We start from the raw sequence: 15,155 nt of genomic DNA, 5'->3' as shown, positions 1-15,155 counted from the left end.
CCCATTACTTCCTTTACATAAGAATTTAAAGGCTAATATATAGACATGTCCAAGAGAAGTCTTTTTATAGGAGAGTAAAATATATGTAATTCCCAAGTCTGAGAACTGTAATCTTCATATTCCAGGCTGGAGTGTATTTACATATGTTTTCTTCTGATGAGTGTGTCTCAGCTAGTTGGCTAGTGGCTGTGCCTGGTGTTCTTTCTTAAGAGAAAAAAAAAAAAAAAAAGAGCAAGGCTGTTTCAAAGTTGCATTGTACATTCTGAAGGTTTAACTTCAAGTTAAATCTCTAGTTAACTACACTGGCAGAAGATTTCTGGCAAAAAGGAAAGTATACGTATGTCTTACTTTGTTTTGCTCTGTTTTCCTCTTTACAAATGTATTTATTAATTGAGGCTTAAATTATTGTAAGTCATAGAAGCTGCCTTCTTACACTGGCAAACATCCCATAGAACTTCAGATTTGTTTGAAAGCTCTCAGAGAACGTGAGCAGTGTGTTGTATATGCTATTGAAAGTATTGGTGGGAAGATTATGTCCACAGAGAGCTTACCTTAACATTTCCTTAAAGTGTAAGTTTGAAATCTGTTGTAAGATGTGAGGAGGTGGTGGTTGTTGTTTTGGTTTGTTTTTTAACTTTGTTTTTGTTTAATTTCAGGGAAAGCTCAGGCAGAAGGTGGATCAGCTCGGACATCACTTCTTATTTTAGTGACCATCTTCTTATCAGCTGCTTTCCTTATGTTCCTGGTATATAAAAATTTCCCACAACTTAGCGAGTAAGTATGTCAGGAAAGATTAATTTATTTGTTTTTCATTCAGTGTCAAATTGTAGAGGTGCCTACATGGCGTTAAGTGATTTTTAAACTGACATGAGTTAATTCTAGACGTAACCATATTTTTTTAGGAGGGAATTTGAGTTTATAACCTAGAATGTCAGGATACAAAGCTTAATATTGAAATACTAACCAGTAGGATCTGTGTAAACAGAGTTGTACTTTACCTAGGCTTTTTGTTGTACAGTTGAGATACTGTGTTTTGAAAAGTTACCCCCTGTCATATTAGCAATGATAACTTACTGTGTTCTTAACCTTCTTCAGTTGAGAGCCGAAACATGCTTGGTTAGGGTTAGGTTTATTTTAAAATTCTTTGTGCACTGGTATAACTGCAGGCTGTCATCAAAAGGGAGCATCTTTCTTCCTTCATAGCTAAGCTTCATATTCTCTTTTTCTCCTTCTTGTTGCATCTAGTACTTGTGTTGGGAAGGTAGATAGTTTGATAAGATAGAAGCCCGCTTGTTTGACAATTTTCTTTTTCCTTTTAGTAGTTAATTTTCTGTCTGATTAACTTGCTCAACAAGTTCAGTTTGCCGCAGTCCAATCACTAAGTCTGATACAGAGGAAGAGAGGACACTCAACTGTGCTGCCCAGGGTTGCACCAGAGTAAGGTGTGACGTGAGATTTAGCTCTTAAAGCTTCGTTTGTTTGTGAGGTAAAGCTCTGCTGCTCTTGCTGCACTTCAGATATTATGACCCTAGTGTTGAGGCAGTTAGAGTTGGTTTTGGCTGAAATGTTGACTGCTGTTCAGTTGCCAAGGTTTGGTTCAGTATTTATTTCTTTTTGATCAGTGCTTGGTAAGAAGAAAAAATAATCCTAGAAATGAAGCAGATTATTGTAATGAATAAAAAAAAAATGGTTTGCAAATATCTAAAATTGAGAATTTTTTAATATAAAACACTGTAAATATTAAGTGTTCATCTGAGAAGATTATCACAACAATAATCATGTGGTTTGTTTGCTAAGGTTGTAGTTTAGTGATGTAGTGTATCTAATTATCTATATATTCAGCAAGTAACTTTACTGTTTGATTATATTTACCACCGTTCCTTCCTTTTTATTTTTCCAGAGAAGAAAGAGAATGTATAAAGGTTCCTAGAGATATGGATGATGCAAAGGCCTTGGGAAAAGTCCTGTCCAAATATAAGGACACATTTTATGTTCAAGTATTAGTGGCTTATTTTGCCACGTATGTTTTGTATCCTTTTTCTGATATAAAAGGCGGTTTTGATGTAGTCATATTTCTCTGAAAGAAATGAAAAATACAGACTTAAAATTCTTGATCATGGGTAAAGGAGGCTAACATACCTAGGTGTGCTTTATAAATAGACAGAAATATTCCAAAATCTTTGAACTTAGGAACATTTCTTATGTGTTTCAGTATGCTTTTTGGACTGTAAGAAGGGATTGAGTAGAAGGAAATTGATGCATACATGTGTATTAGTAAATGCTGTCGGGGATTTGCATGCAGCTTCACTTTGACTATGTCTGTTATAGACAAGATTTTTAGCTTTGATATTAGACTTCGTCTCATTTTAGTGTTACGCTAAGTTTTTAAATTGCAAACTGAATGGCCAGTTAGAAATTACTGTTGATTCTAAAGCAAAACCAAGACTGCTGCACTGGTCTTCCTTGAGACATTCCAAAGTGCCATATAAGAGTAATTTACAGAGTATTTTATAGCATTTCTCGAGGAAAACATTTTGAGCCTTCTTTCACCTTTGCAGTGCCTACATTCGAAAAACAAATCCCTTCCCTTTGAGAGCGCTAAATTTCTGAAGTACTTCCTGCTTACGGAGACACAAAGGCTATCTGTGTTCTTTGTTAACTTCTTTTTCCTGAGTGCTGAATATATTAATTAATCATTAAACACACTGTTAACTGGAACACTTAACTGAAGGTTAATAACTTTTAAAAGCTGTGTAAGAGGTGTGTTTCAGAGTTTAATGCAGGAGGCTTTCATAACTCGGAGAGAAATCGACGCTGAATGTGTCATTAGCAATTATCCTCTAGCTCGTTCTTTTTAAGGGTAGTTCACAAATAGTAGATTTATGAATAAAATTAAAATGTTAGACTTAACATATAAACAAGAAGTAGAACAGAATTGACTGTTTATTGAACTACTATAGCAACTGATGTAACGAGATTTACTGTAGACTGTGATCAATTGACAAGCATGTTACAGTTATCTTGGAACCTTGACACTTGCTTAGAAAAAGCTGTACTGGTTGTAATGGACTTAATATTAAGGAAGATGATTTGGCTTTTTGATACTTCAGTCAATTCAACTCGGATAAAATAGTGTGTGAATTTTTTTTGCTTTAAGATTTTTATCCAAAGTGGGCAGTCATAGTCTCAAGCATGCCTAGGAAGCCTTAAGCTCAACAGCCTGTTTGCTTATGCTGCAGAAACTTAATTTTTGCCTTTTTGAAAAATTCTGACTGAAATTAGTGATCATGTATCCTAGTTACCTAGTGATTGCAGCATGCCTATTTGTAAGGAAGTAGTAGTTGCCTTCATACATGTCAGTCTTCCATGAAATTTGTAGTAGTTACAGGCTAAGACAGTTCTGTGAACTTTTCAGAGAGAATATCTGAAATCTGTGTATCTCTAGTCAACAATGTAAAATCAGAAGTATGTGTTTCCTGTAATGTCACAATAAATCCCCAGTATCATTTGTAGCACAGATAAAGAGAAAAATGTAGTACAGCTTGTATTATTTAGTGATTTATTTTTACATGTGTAATGATGAATCTACCCCTTGTTTATCTGTGCTTGGGCTTTTTGTGCTACTCTGCAAATGTATTTTGAAGTAAAGATCTTTAGAGGCTACACCTATTTATATTTATGCTTTTTCAAATTGTGATACATATCCTGACCGCTTATAAAATTCAGAATTGGGTGGCTTGTTAAAAACATTTTTTTTTCCTTAACTAAGATGCATCCAGCTTGCAAACGTTTGCTATTCCTGGGTCTATATTTCTTAGTATCCTGTCCGGGTTTCTTTATCCCTTTCCACTGGCCCTGTTTCTTGTTTGTCTGGTAAGTATGGAAAATAGTTTGTGAGGGCATATATTTCTATCTATTTGGAATACAACCAAGTATCTGAACAGCTTCCTGTTTGAAATGATCCAAGTCTGGGTAAAATAGGGGTATAATTTAGTTTCTGAGGAATGAATGAGTTCTCATTCACCTCTGTTGTGAGAATGGCATTACCCACAAAATTCACTGTAGTGTTGGGTGATGATTCAAAAGACGAAACTGTTTCTCCAAGTTTTCTTAGTAATGGAGGCATTTGAGTGTGAATCAGCCAGTTTCCTTTAAATTTATTTAACATCCACCAGAACCTGATTGTAATTTCAGAAAATTATTATTGTGTTTTTATTATCGCACTGCAAAACACATCTGTTTAAATGGCTTAAATACCCAAGAAGCTTAATTTAAGATATGAAAGGTATGTTATTGACAAGCTTCAAAAAATGTCATGTACAAAAGATGCAGTCATAATGAGCCTTAGTACGTAAGAATGAGATAATTGAGTAGGCATGGAGGACCAAGTTGATGAATCTTCAAGTTTGAATCTCTTCAATGCCATTGTATCCCTTATTTGCAAAGCTTTTACTGTTCAAAATCTTAAAATAAAACTGCAGAAGCACTCAATATTAACTGATAAGTAATCAACATTGTCTACTTTGATCTAAATGCCTTGGGAATAAAGGAAGAGTTTTGGGTCACAACGGTGAGTGTGTACATACTGCTGAAGAGCCCTTCAGCCTCAATGGAGTGCTGCATAAAAGCAGGCTCTATCCAGCCAGCGTAGCTAATACGGATAATCAGTTTCTGCTCATTTGTTCTTTTTTTTTTTTTTTTCCCAGTGCTCAGGACTTGGAGCTTCATTCTGCTATATGCTTTCATACCTAGTGGGACGTCCTGTTGTATACAGATATTTAACAGAAAAAGCAGTAAAATGGTCAGAACAGGTAAAGTTGCTAGACATGCTGAAATTTATTATTGAAAATGTATAGTGGAATAGCATGGAAAACTAAGGGGTCTCGTGCTCATGTATCTAGTTACATAGGAAGGATTTTGTCTCCTTGCTGACATGCGTAGTTACTTTCTCTGAGTGTTTTTAAACAATGGGGAGTATTCCTGGTTTCATGGTATTTCCTGTGAAGAAGCTGTTTTTACCTAGGAAGAGTTTGCAACCGATAATCCCGCTGGTTTAGCTAATGTTAATAGGAAACCTCTCCAGTTTCAAATTAAAGTAATAGCGCTCTGAGCATCAGAACTAATGAAAAGCTGGATTTATGTTTTTTATAGGGGAAGAAAACCCACAGCTGTATGTCTGATTGCAAAACCTTAATTTGAAGATGTTCTTGTGGTTGGAGCATTTAGAAACTTTCTCTTACAGTATCTGGTAACATTAGTTTCAGCAAGTGTTAATTGTCAGATGAAGGTAAAGATTTTGCAATACAAAATCATAGTGTGATTAGTATTTGACCTCATGTCTCTTGCTTTGATACTCTGAAACATGTTCAAACAATATTTTTTTTTTTTTGGTAAGTATGAAGCACAACTAACTACTATACTCTGTTGAAGATTTTTGAATCACAAAAATATTTTAAACTTCTTCCCCGTTAGGTAAGATGTGGACCTGTCCTGCACAATTGACCTTTATTTAATAATATAGTAGTATTTTGACTCTTGACCCAAGTAAATATTAATATTGCAGTATAATCTTGAGGCTATTCTCTGAGTGGCAAATGGTTACTATTTCCGTTATTAGAACTTGATATGTGATTTGAAATCATGTGGTTACATGTGCAGCTCCTATCTCACTGTTTCCAGGTTAATTGGACTATATCATGCTTGCATTTTGAGGGCTAAGACACTTTATATACAGGATTAACCAATGTTTAAATATTTGTCTTCCAGTAAGATTAAAAAAACATACAATGGTATTATTGAACAATAACAGGGCTACTGACTTCAGTGTGACAGTTAAAGCTAAAGTTGGGGAAAAAATGGGATTGTGACTGGGATGAGTTGCTACATGGAATTTCAGATGGAATTGCAATCAGGCCAGGTTTAGTTTCAGCTGGGGCCAGATGACCATGTTTAGGCTTAGGCTTAGTGAAAGTCTGCCAAGATAGGCCAGAAGTGGTGGATGCTTTGCTACCCTTATAACTTGGTTTGAGGTTACAGTTCTTATTTGAAAGGGTTGATGTGCTGAAGCCCGGCTGGAAGGAGAAGAAGTTTTGGTGTAGTACTAGTGTAAGAAGCTGGGCTAGACTTGGGAATGTAATTAAGACTGTAAATAAAGGTGGGGATACTGTGGTTGCTCCTGGGTAAATGTTAATGCTAGGCATTCTAACGTATGGGTAGATAGGTTTTGCAACTGTGCTGGCAGCAGCCACCTGATGAACTTCATAGCCATGACCTGGGTAGGTTTACAAGTGAGGAATAGGGCTGTGTTTCAAGTTTGATCATGAATTAGGACAGAATGGGTTGAGGAACAAACTTAACTTCTAGTTCTGGCAAAAGCTTTGGGGTCAGGATGACAAGCTGGCAGTGTTGATTCGGCTACAGTTAGGCAGAGGCTGCTGCGCTGAAGTTAGGGTTAGGCCTGCTGCTGTGCTGAATGACTTATGTGCTGTTTAAGTTGGCTGATTCAGACACATCATCACCATGCTCTACCACAGACTGGTATTTCAAGACTAACTTCAGTACTATTTAACAAGTGATTCACTGATGAGTCTTCCTTGAGTCATTCATTGTTTAACTGATTTTTGTTTGCAACTTGTAAATTTCTACAAAACATAGGCAGAAAAACCCACCTAACAAACCTCTAGTAGTAAAATATTTGTGTATTTTCAAGGCAGGAATTTTTTTTACTGAAATATTTTTGGTTTTGTTTTGGCAGGTTGAACGACACAGAGAACACCTCATTAACTACATAATATTTTTGAGAATAACACCTTTTCTTCCCAATTGGTTTATCAATATAACATCTCCTGTAATTAATGTGCCATTGAAAGTATTTTTCATTGGCACTTTTCTAGGTAAGAATTCTGGCTAGTGAACTGCAGTTTGGGGCTAGTCAGAAGGGATATTGTTTGCTTCTCTCTGTGTGCATTGTTCAGCAGAGATCCACCACCTACTGGACAGCTGAAATATTACACAAGAATGTTGGGTTTGTATTTTTTTGATGTGTAGAGCTTATAGCATCGAAAGATTTTGGTAGTCACGACTATTCTGACGTACTGGATCAGAGGTAATGAGCCCAGGCTAATTACTTGTTTAAGGAAACATAGATTATATGAACAGTTTATTAGTAACTTTTTGTTCCACTCCACTACTCTAATACTTCTGTGAACTTCTATAAGCTCCTAGTATGAGCTCAGTGTAATTGTGTGAGGATGTATGTGATTTTGATCTGGACTATTTTCTCCCCTTCCCACTCCCATTTTGTTCATCATAATATATCTTCCTGGGAGAGAACTGATAATTTAACTGATGTAGTGCTAAACACCTTAGTTTTGTAAGGGGCATATTTTTGCAAATACTTTTTAATCTGGTTAGGAAACAATCTGTACCTTTCCTTTATGAACTTAAATAAAACCCATTTGTAGAGAGACAACTTGAAATCTGCAGAGTTTAAAAAGCAGAGATTATTTTCTCAGTCTTCTGTGTTTGAGTTGGTGTTAAAAATATTCTAAATGGCGTAAACTAGTTCTTTTGGTAAAGGTTTTTTGTCTTTGAATTTTGGATTTGCACCCCTCTGGTGTTAAAAATTGGATGACTAATTTATGATTTTTTCCATTTTTTTTCACCCTAACAAGCTGTTTTTTCTTCCTTGGCTTTCCTACCCTTCTAATTCCCTGCTCCAGGTGTGGCACCACCATCTTTTGTAGCCATTAAGGCAGGAACAACGCTGTACCAACTTACAACAGCAGGAGAAGCTGTTTCCTGGAACTCTGTTTTTGTTCTCATGATTCTAGCCATCCTCTCCATCTTACCAGCTGTCTTCCAGAAGAAACTGAAACAGAAGTTTGAATAAGGATCAAACTGGACCAGAATTTCCCATACTTCATCTCAGGATCAGCACTTCTGATACTTGTATACTTGCTTTTCTATTGGATCTTAAGCAATTAAAGGGGAGGCTTGTAATTGATAAGAATGTCTTTAAATGAACACATGACCTAAAATTAAAGGAACTGTGTTCAGAAATGTACTGCATATAGTTTTGTAACCAAACCATCAGTGTTTTACTTTGGGAGGGTGTGTGCGTGGCCCTCGGGATGAGGGAGGTGAAAACACAGATGTAACATTTTGCTTTGATTATATACAGAGCAAAAGATTGTAATGTAGACATAAACCACAGATAATGCTTTCTAAAACTTGCAGGGAAAAATCCCTTAATTATTCAGTCCAATTTTGTAACATTCTTTGTAGGCTTGCATGTGATCTGGTCTGACTACATTTCTCATCAACAATATTTCTCTCTTTTTGCCTTTGGGAGTTCCAAAATAATAGCATAATATAATAATGGTGCTCACTCAGAAACAAAGGGGGTTTTTTTGCAGTACTTTAACTACAATGATATTCTCATCCTGATTGTTTACTTCTATTTATTAGTGCTGTGTAGATTTAAATACTTGAACCTACAACTGCTTTACTAACTGGATTAACAAAGGCAAAGTGTCATATCATTCCCTCTTGTCCTCTGTAAAGTTTTACTCTAGGAGAGGATATGGGAAGGGAGAGAGCAGGTTAGAATTTTTATCGTGGCTGGCTGATGATTTTGAAGCTCTAATTTAAATTTTTTAATGTTGACTACTTTGCCAGTATTTCACTTGCACAGATTTATCCTGCCAATTTAAGAAAATAATCATATGATTATATAAAACTTTCAGTTCTCAAGTGATTTAAAAATGTTTAACTTTAAGCAGTGTAATAGCACCATTTCTCAAGCAATATGTAAAGAGTATAAAATTTTCCATTGCAACTCGATTAGCTAGAAGAAATGTAAGGTACACAAATTGGTGCAGTTCTTATTAAAGAGCTGATTCCAAATAATGTTCAAAGCATCACGTAACAGAAGGCTCTTGTGTCAGTGTATATAAAATTGAAAAGATGATTCCATTGTCTGGTAAGTCAGTGACTGGCAATGGGCAACCAGCTATGATTCACCTTTAAGTAGAAGTATATATATTCACTCAATAAGGTATATGATACCTCCCCTTGTATGCTTGTAACTGTTGTAGTTAACTGTTGTGTTGTCAGTGGAATCCCATAAAATGAGGCCCTGATCAGCAAGGAACTGAGGTTTAAGTTTTATCCTACTGAAGCCAGTGCTGCTTATACGCTTTAGGTTGGTTCCCATGAAGTATCTTGCTGAAATGGGAGTTGGCACATCAGCATATGCTCCAATTCAAGGTTTATTTGTTTGTATCCCTGTGTTATCTCAATGATCTATCATCTGATGAGTTGTTAAGAAAACAGTTCCATAAATGTGATAATGTGAAAGGTACTGGTACCTTTAAAGGATTTTGTTCTTTTTATAACAATGTTAATTGACTCCTTCATTTCATCACAGTATTACATGTAAATATATAGTAAATATTATTGATACACTATTTGTCTTTTATTTAAATCTGGGCTGCACTGTAAATGGTATTTTTTACATAGGTAGGTAAAGGAATTCCTATCACTTCTGTTTGCAAGTTTATTTTAAGATCATTTAGCTTCAGCAATTGTTTTGTTATTTAGAATTTAAAAGTGTACTTTATTGGCATTGAAAACTGAACAGTGATTATTTTTATTGCTGCAGTTCTAATCTCAGAGGTCATCTACCCAGGGCATTTATTCCATTGGAAACTTGAGTGTGAATTTAGCTGTTGTGAGCAAGTGTCCCCTGGACTATTGAGTGTGAAGTTGCTGTAGATTTACAGCCTACTTTTCTGCATAGTTAATTTTTTATGCAGATGAACTCTCAGAATAAATTACCTACTACTAATTGTCCAGTGGCTTTTCTCAAAATTTGTCTCAATTTCTGGCCAATAACAGATGCTGTTGTAAGATCCTTTTTTATGCTGCATAAAGCCAGTGGTTTGGTGGAACCTTGACACTAAAGAAGGAACTGAACTATGTTTCAATTTAATGTGAATCATGCTATCGCTTGACATTTTCACTGAGTTGTATTTCACCCTGTAGATGGGATCAGGCTATGTTACTGAAAAACCTATTGTGTTTCAGCCATAGACTGGGTTCCCATCACAGTGGCTAAAGCCTTAAGACCTTAAAAAGGTTGAAAATAAAGTTCTTTCCTTTTGCAAAACCTTAGCGGTTTTTAACCTGTCCCTTCTGTGTTTGTCTTCAGCTGCCAATGGCCTCAGGCAGTTTCCTACGCAGCGAGGAGTACTTTGGAGGGTTGTGAAGAATAAGGAAAGCCTTGTGAAAAAATCAAAAAAGCACTGTGCTGTGGAATACTGTACTAAAGGAATCCAGCAAGTGGTCCAAGAGATAGCCATAACATTGTGACAGGAAAATAGTGGCTACCATGAAACAAACTGGGAAATCAGGAAGATGTAGCTTTGGTTTTTAATTGCAAGGAATTTTGAGCTGTTAGGTGACCTGTTTATCTTCTGGAATTTTTTTGTGATACATGCATGACATCATTACTAAATGTCTCTTGCCATTTGATAATAAAGCTATTGCATCAAACATTGTATTTTTGAGTACAATGAAGCATGCTGAACTTCCCACTAAGCTTAATCTTTTTAACCACCTGTTTAAAAGGGACGAGTTCTTAAATGGTATTTTTAACAACTGATTAAAAATTAAACTGAGCTAACTACATCTGTAGATGAGATTCATTCAGTTTCTACCTTTATTTCAGAACACATAGGTAAACTTCCTTTTCTGTCTGAAATTAATTTCTCAAATACAACAGTAATGTTGGAAAGTGTTTATATGTTTGCACTGGAAGGTAATTGGGTCTAACTTGTTTTATTTCCTTAAATAGAACCATCTGCATAATTTCGTTTTTTGCATGAATTCCTGATGGAAGGCTGATGTGTTAAAGTTGTTATAGCTTCATTCACTTTCCCTTAATATTCTGTTATGTCCAATCTATGGAATTCTTTTTGCCTTGTATAGAAAACTGATGCTGAAAGGTTAAGACAAACAAAGTAAAAGTTAAAAAATGAGAAGTCTGTCTGCATAATAGCATAGTTCACTAACATTTTAAAGTCAAAACGTTTTTTGTTGTTAGGTAATTTTGAAGATTTTGGTGTTGTTCCTGAGAATATTCATCATGTATAGTTTCTGTGATAACCTAGTTTTATGACACTAACTAAAATGTAGTGTGGGTTGCTCTACTTTGCATTAGAACGGAAGTATGCTGCGTGCCTCATACCATGCAGTTTACTCTGGATTAAGCTGAACAACCAGCAGAATGGACTCAACCAAGTAGCTGATCAAGGACTGAAACACCGAGCAGCTACTGCAGGTACATTTTTGCAAATGTAAGGACTAACTGAAATAGAAGCTTTTATGAGAGCTGTTGCTACAGGAATGAAATTCATACCTCTAGTGTTTTACATTAGAAATACATTAAAAAGGAACAAAACAGGAAATGCAGTTCTTTTAGTCAGTATTTTTTTCTTTCTTTCATTCTTGTAATAAATGGAGTAATTCTGGGAATCATGGGAGCTAAAGCACTGAGAATCATACCTTCTAGTCAAATTCCTCCATTCAGAATTAAGTTCAGCACTGTGCTGGTTTTGGCTGGGGTAGAGTTAATTTTCATCATAGCACCTGGTATTGGGCTGTGTTTTGGATTTGTGCTGGAAACTTGCTAACTCAGGGATGTTTCAGTTGCTGCTGAGCAGGGCTTACACAGAGTCAAGGCCTTTTCTGCTCCTCACCCCACCAGCAAGGAGGCTGGAGGTGCACAAGGAGTTGGGAGGGGACACAGCCAGGACAGTTGACCCCAACTGACCCAAGGGATATTACATACCATGTGATGTCATCCTCAGCTTATAAAGCTGGGAGAAGAAGGAATGGGAGGATGTTTGGAGTGATGGTGTTTGTCTTCCCAAGTAACCGTTAGGTGTGATGGAGCCCTGCTTTCCTGGAGATGGCTGAACACCTGCCTGCCCATGGGAAGTGGTGAATGAATTCCTTGTTTTGCTTTGCTTGTGTGTGCGGCTTTTGCTTTACCTCTTAAACTGTCTTTACCTCAACCCACAAGTTTTCTCACTTTTACCCTTCTGATTGTCTCCCCCATCCCAGCAGGGGGGAGTGAGTGAGCAGCTGCGTGGTGCTTAACTGCCGGCTGGGGTTAAACCATGACAGGCACAGTGGACAAATCCTGTCGCAGGAGTGCCACGTGAGTGCCTGGCCATTCCTTAGCACCCACTACAGAACCAGTGCCAGAAAGGGGAAGTCAAACTATCCCTGAAGTATATATGATGAACTATTTTTCATAATGTGGGACAATCTCTTTTGCAAGATTACAAAATAGGGGGATTTTTTTTCCCAAAAGGCTGAAAAGAATACAGATCAACTTATAGAAGACTTTCCTTCTATCATAAATAGTGTGATGTTTGTGAACCATTTATTTTTAGCATGACAGTGTTAAAAGGGAAATGAAAGTTTTGATAGGAGAGCAGGATCCAGAGTGAGCTTTTAAAACTTGCTTCAAAGAGAAGTCAGTTATTCCGATTATTTTTGTGACCAGCTGATGTCTTGCAATGACACACATTTCTAATTAACTCTCAGCTGGTGGCTTTATAGCTCCAGGTCACACAAACTGAAAGAAGTTATGACATTTTAATAATGCTAATTAACATGAGTAAGAGCATAATATGTCTACTAACATACAGTAACTCCCCTTCCTGTTCTTAAAAATATTCCATCTAGTGCAGTAATTCATGTTTCATTGTTTTATAGTACACAAGGAAGAATCTGGGTCTGGATTATGAAAGCTAAATCAATGACTGGTGTAGAACTATGCGAGAGGCCTCATAAAAGCTACTTTTTATAGATAATCTTCAAAACACACAGAATTCTGCTTCTGCACATCGCTAGGACTTCAATGATATCTTCATAGCCTTAAAAGCTTAGTGGACAGAAGGTTAGTAGGCTCTGGAGAGGAGTAGGGGTGCCATAGTGGGAAATAGCTTTTAAAATTCTGCATCGGAATTGAGATCTAATGTTATGGTCATAACTCCTGATTTCTCTTTCACAACCTAGCCCTTGAGCAGTTGTATCCAATAATCTGGAATTTGCAATGTTTACTGTACTTGGAAGAATTTCATGCTGTGAAAAAGTGTTTTGAGAGATCACTAAATCATTCTTAACTGTTTGTTCTGTGTTAAAATGATTTCTCACAGGGAATATCCCCCTGGGTAGAGGCTGGAAGCCCAGCTGGGCTGTCCCAGTGCCTCCAGTGAGGGAGCAGGGCAGGCTGGGGGCAGCCTCAACCGGGAGTCTTGGTCATCAAGCAAGTCTGTAGTGATGAGACAGGTCTGAGGTCAAGCCAGAAATGCCAATCAGCAACACAAGGTCAGGATCAGGTCCTATAAGGGTAACCAGATTCTGACACAGCCCAGCAGCCTGACTTAAATTGACCCATGGTTGGTGAGACCCCAGCTGAGGCTGGTCAGGGCCACCAAGGCCTATTAGTGCCCTCAGGACCCTCTTACAGGCAGTTTCTATCTTGATACGCTGACTTTGATGGGACTTTTGTGGGAGGATGTGTGTTAGGCGATCTGGTGTGCAGGCTATATTCCGGAAGCTTGTTGCATGGGTATCACTTACACCAAATGCATTGTCACTAAGCAATTGCAGCCAGTTTCAAGTGTCCAGTTTTGCAGACCAGAGAGGATTGCTTTAATGTTATGTTTCACTTTTTTTTTTTTTAAACCCAGGGTAAATATGTTAATCGAAGTCGTTGGAAGATACCATATACAATCAGCACCCTGACAACTGTAGCGATGTGTTCATCCTTTGAGCTCTGTTACCTTTCTAAGCTTAGCTAGCTCGCCTTGGGAAACAGCTGCACAGAATAAAGGTAGATAGATACCCTATTTCAGACTTTTTCGATTCTCTGAGCAGTGTTGAATGAAACTGTAATTTGCTGTTGGGGATTCTTACTGCTTATTAAATAAACTCTTCTAATAATCATGATTGTGATTGTTGGCAAAATAAGTCTGAATTAACTAGTATGAGGAATAATCAAAATATGTTCACATTAAGTTCTGTCTTCGCTATTTTTAAAAGACTTTATTCTCTCTGACTTAAGGCTTGAGCTTGAAAATCCCAGTCTTTGCCATTGAAAACAGCAGCTGAATGAACAGTGATAGTCTTGCCAAAGACAATGAATCTTTTAAATCACTTCCTATTTACTAATATATTTTTATGCTTCTCTGGCTGGAGAGTCATAGTTTCTACAGATTTCACAACTCCACAGATTTTTTTCAACATCATGAAGAATACTTTCAAATACTTTCATAACGTAGTTCAGAGTGTCTTTGCCTTACTCAAGGATATCTAAGTAATTCGCAAAGTTTACTGACAAAATTGCCATATTTTGTGTGTTTCCTGTGATGGGAACATTGCTTAAGATGACTGACAGGTTAAAGCTACTGGCCTTTGAATTAGACGTCACAGATATTTCTTGTGGTCACTACGCAAGAGTATTTCGGAAATGAAATAATCAGGGTGGGGGGAGATAGAGTGGAAAAGAGTCATTGGCAAAATGGGAGGAGAAAGCTCTAGCTGTTTGGGTACATGTACTGGATGCCTAGATTTGAGAGACTAGGCTGCAAGCTGGCTGGGAAAGCAGGGAATTTATCTGATAAAGTATGAATCAGCTTTTCACAGCAAAAAAGGTGGTGACATCTTTCTTGATTAATTAACCTTTTATTGATTCTGGTTCATGCAGTTCCTCCGTTCTTGTTCCTTTCCTGTAGAAATTCAAAGCAAAACTGAATTTCTTAGTCGGAGACTGAGACTCTCTTTTTTAAAAAATATTTCTTATTCGTTACCCTGTTGCATAGCAAGGCATGTGTGCATTTAAATATTGCTGTTCAATAGTATTTCTGGTGATCCTCTGCTCACTTACTGGCCCATCTAACTTTATGTGCTAGATCTTCTAAATACATGGTTATTGCTGGAACAGTTAAAGTGCAAGTAAGAACAATTTTTTATTTCCCCATTTTACTCTCTATTTGACAAAAAAAACCCTGACTGTATCTATGCTGTTTCCCTAGACCTTCTTGCAAGTCCTTCTGAGACCCTCAGGTTAGGACTTC

The 15,155-nt window shown here is 36.9% G+C and overlaps 1 protein-coding gene across 1 annotated transcript; it reads left to right on the top strand.

Moving 5' to 3' along the window:
* Nucleotides 1-652: 652 nt before the first annotated feature.
* Nucleotides 653-8,429, top strand: TMEM41B (transmembrane protein 41B; the record flags this gene model as incomplete). The annotated part of the gene is made up of 6 exons (XM_009704375.1): nt 653-774; nt 1,901-2,029; nt 3,780-3,873; nt 4,707-4,811; nt 6,755-6,893; nt 7,722-8,429. Coding segments are annotated over 6 exons (759 nt in total), but the record flags the coding sequence as incomplete, so codon positions are not given.
* Between the last annotated feature and the right edge of the window lie 6,726 nt (nt 8,430-15,155).

Source organism: Cariama cristata, unplaced genomic scaffold (assembly GCF_000690535.1).
Source record: "Cariama cristata isolate BGI_N322 unplaced genomic scaffold, ASM69053v1 scaffold17797, whole genome shotgun sequence".
In the NCBI taxonomy this organism is placed as follows: domain Eukaryota; kingdom Metazoa; phylum Chordata; class Aves; order Cariamiformes; family Cariamidae; genus Cariama; species Cariama cristata.
The sequence above is the reverse complement of the archived record's forward strand: the minus strand, read 5'-3'. Positions and strand labels throughout refer to the sequence as shown.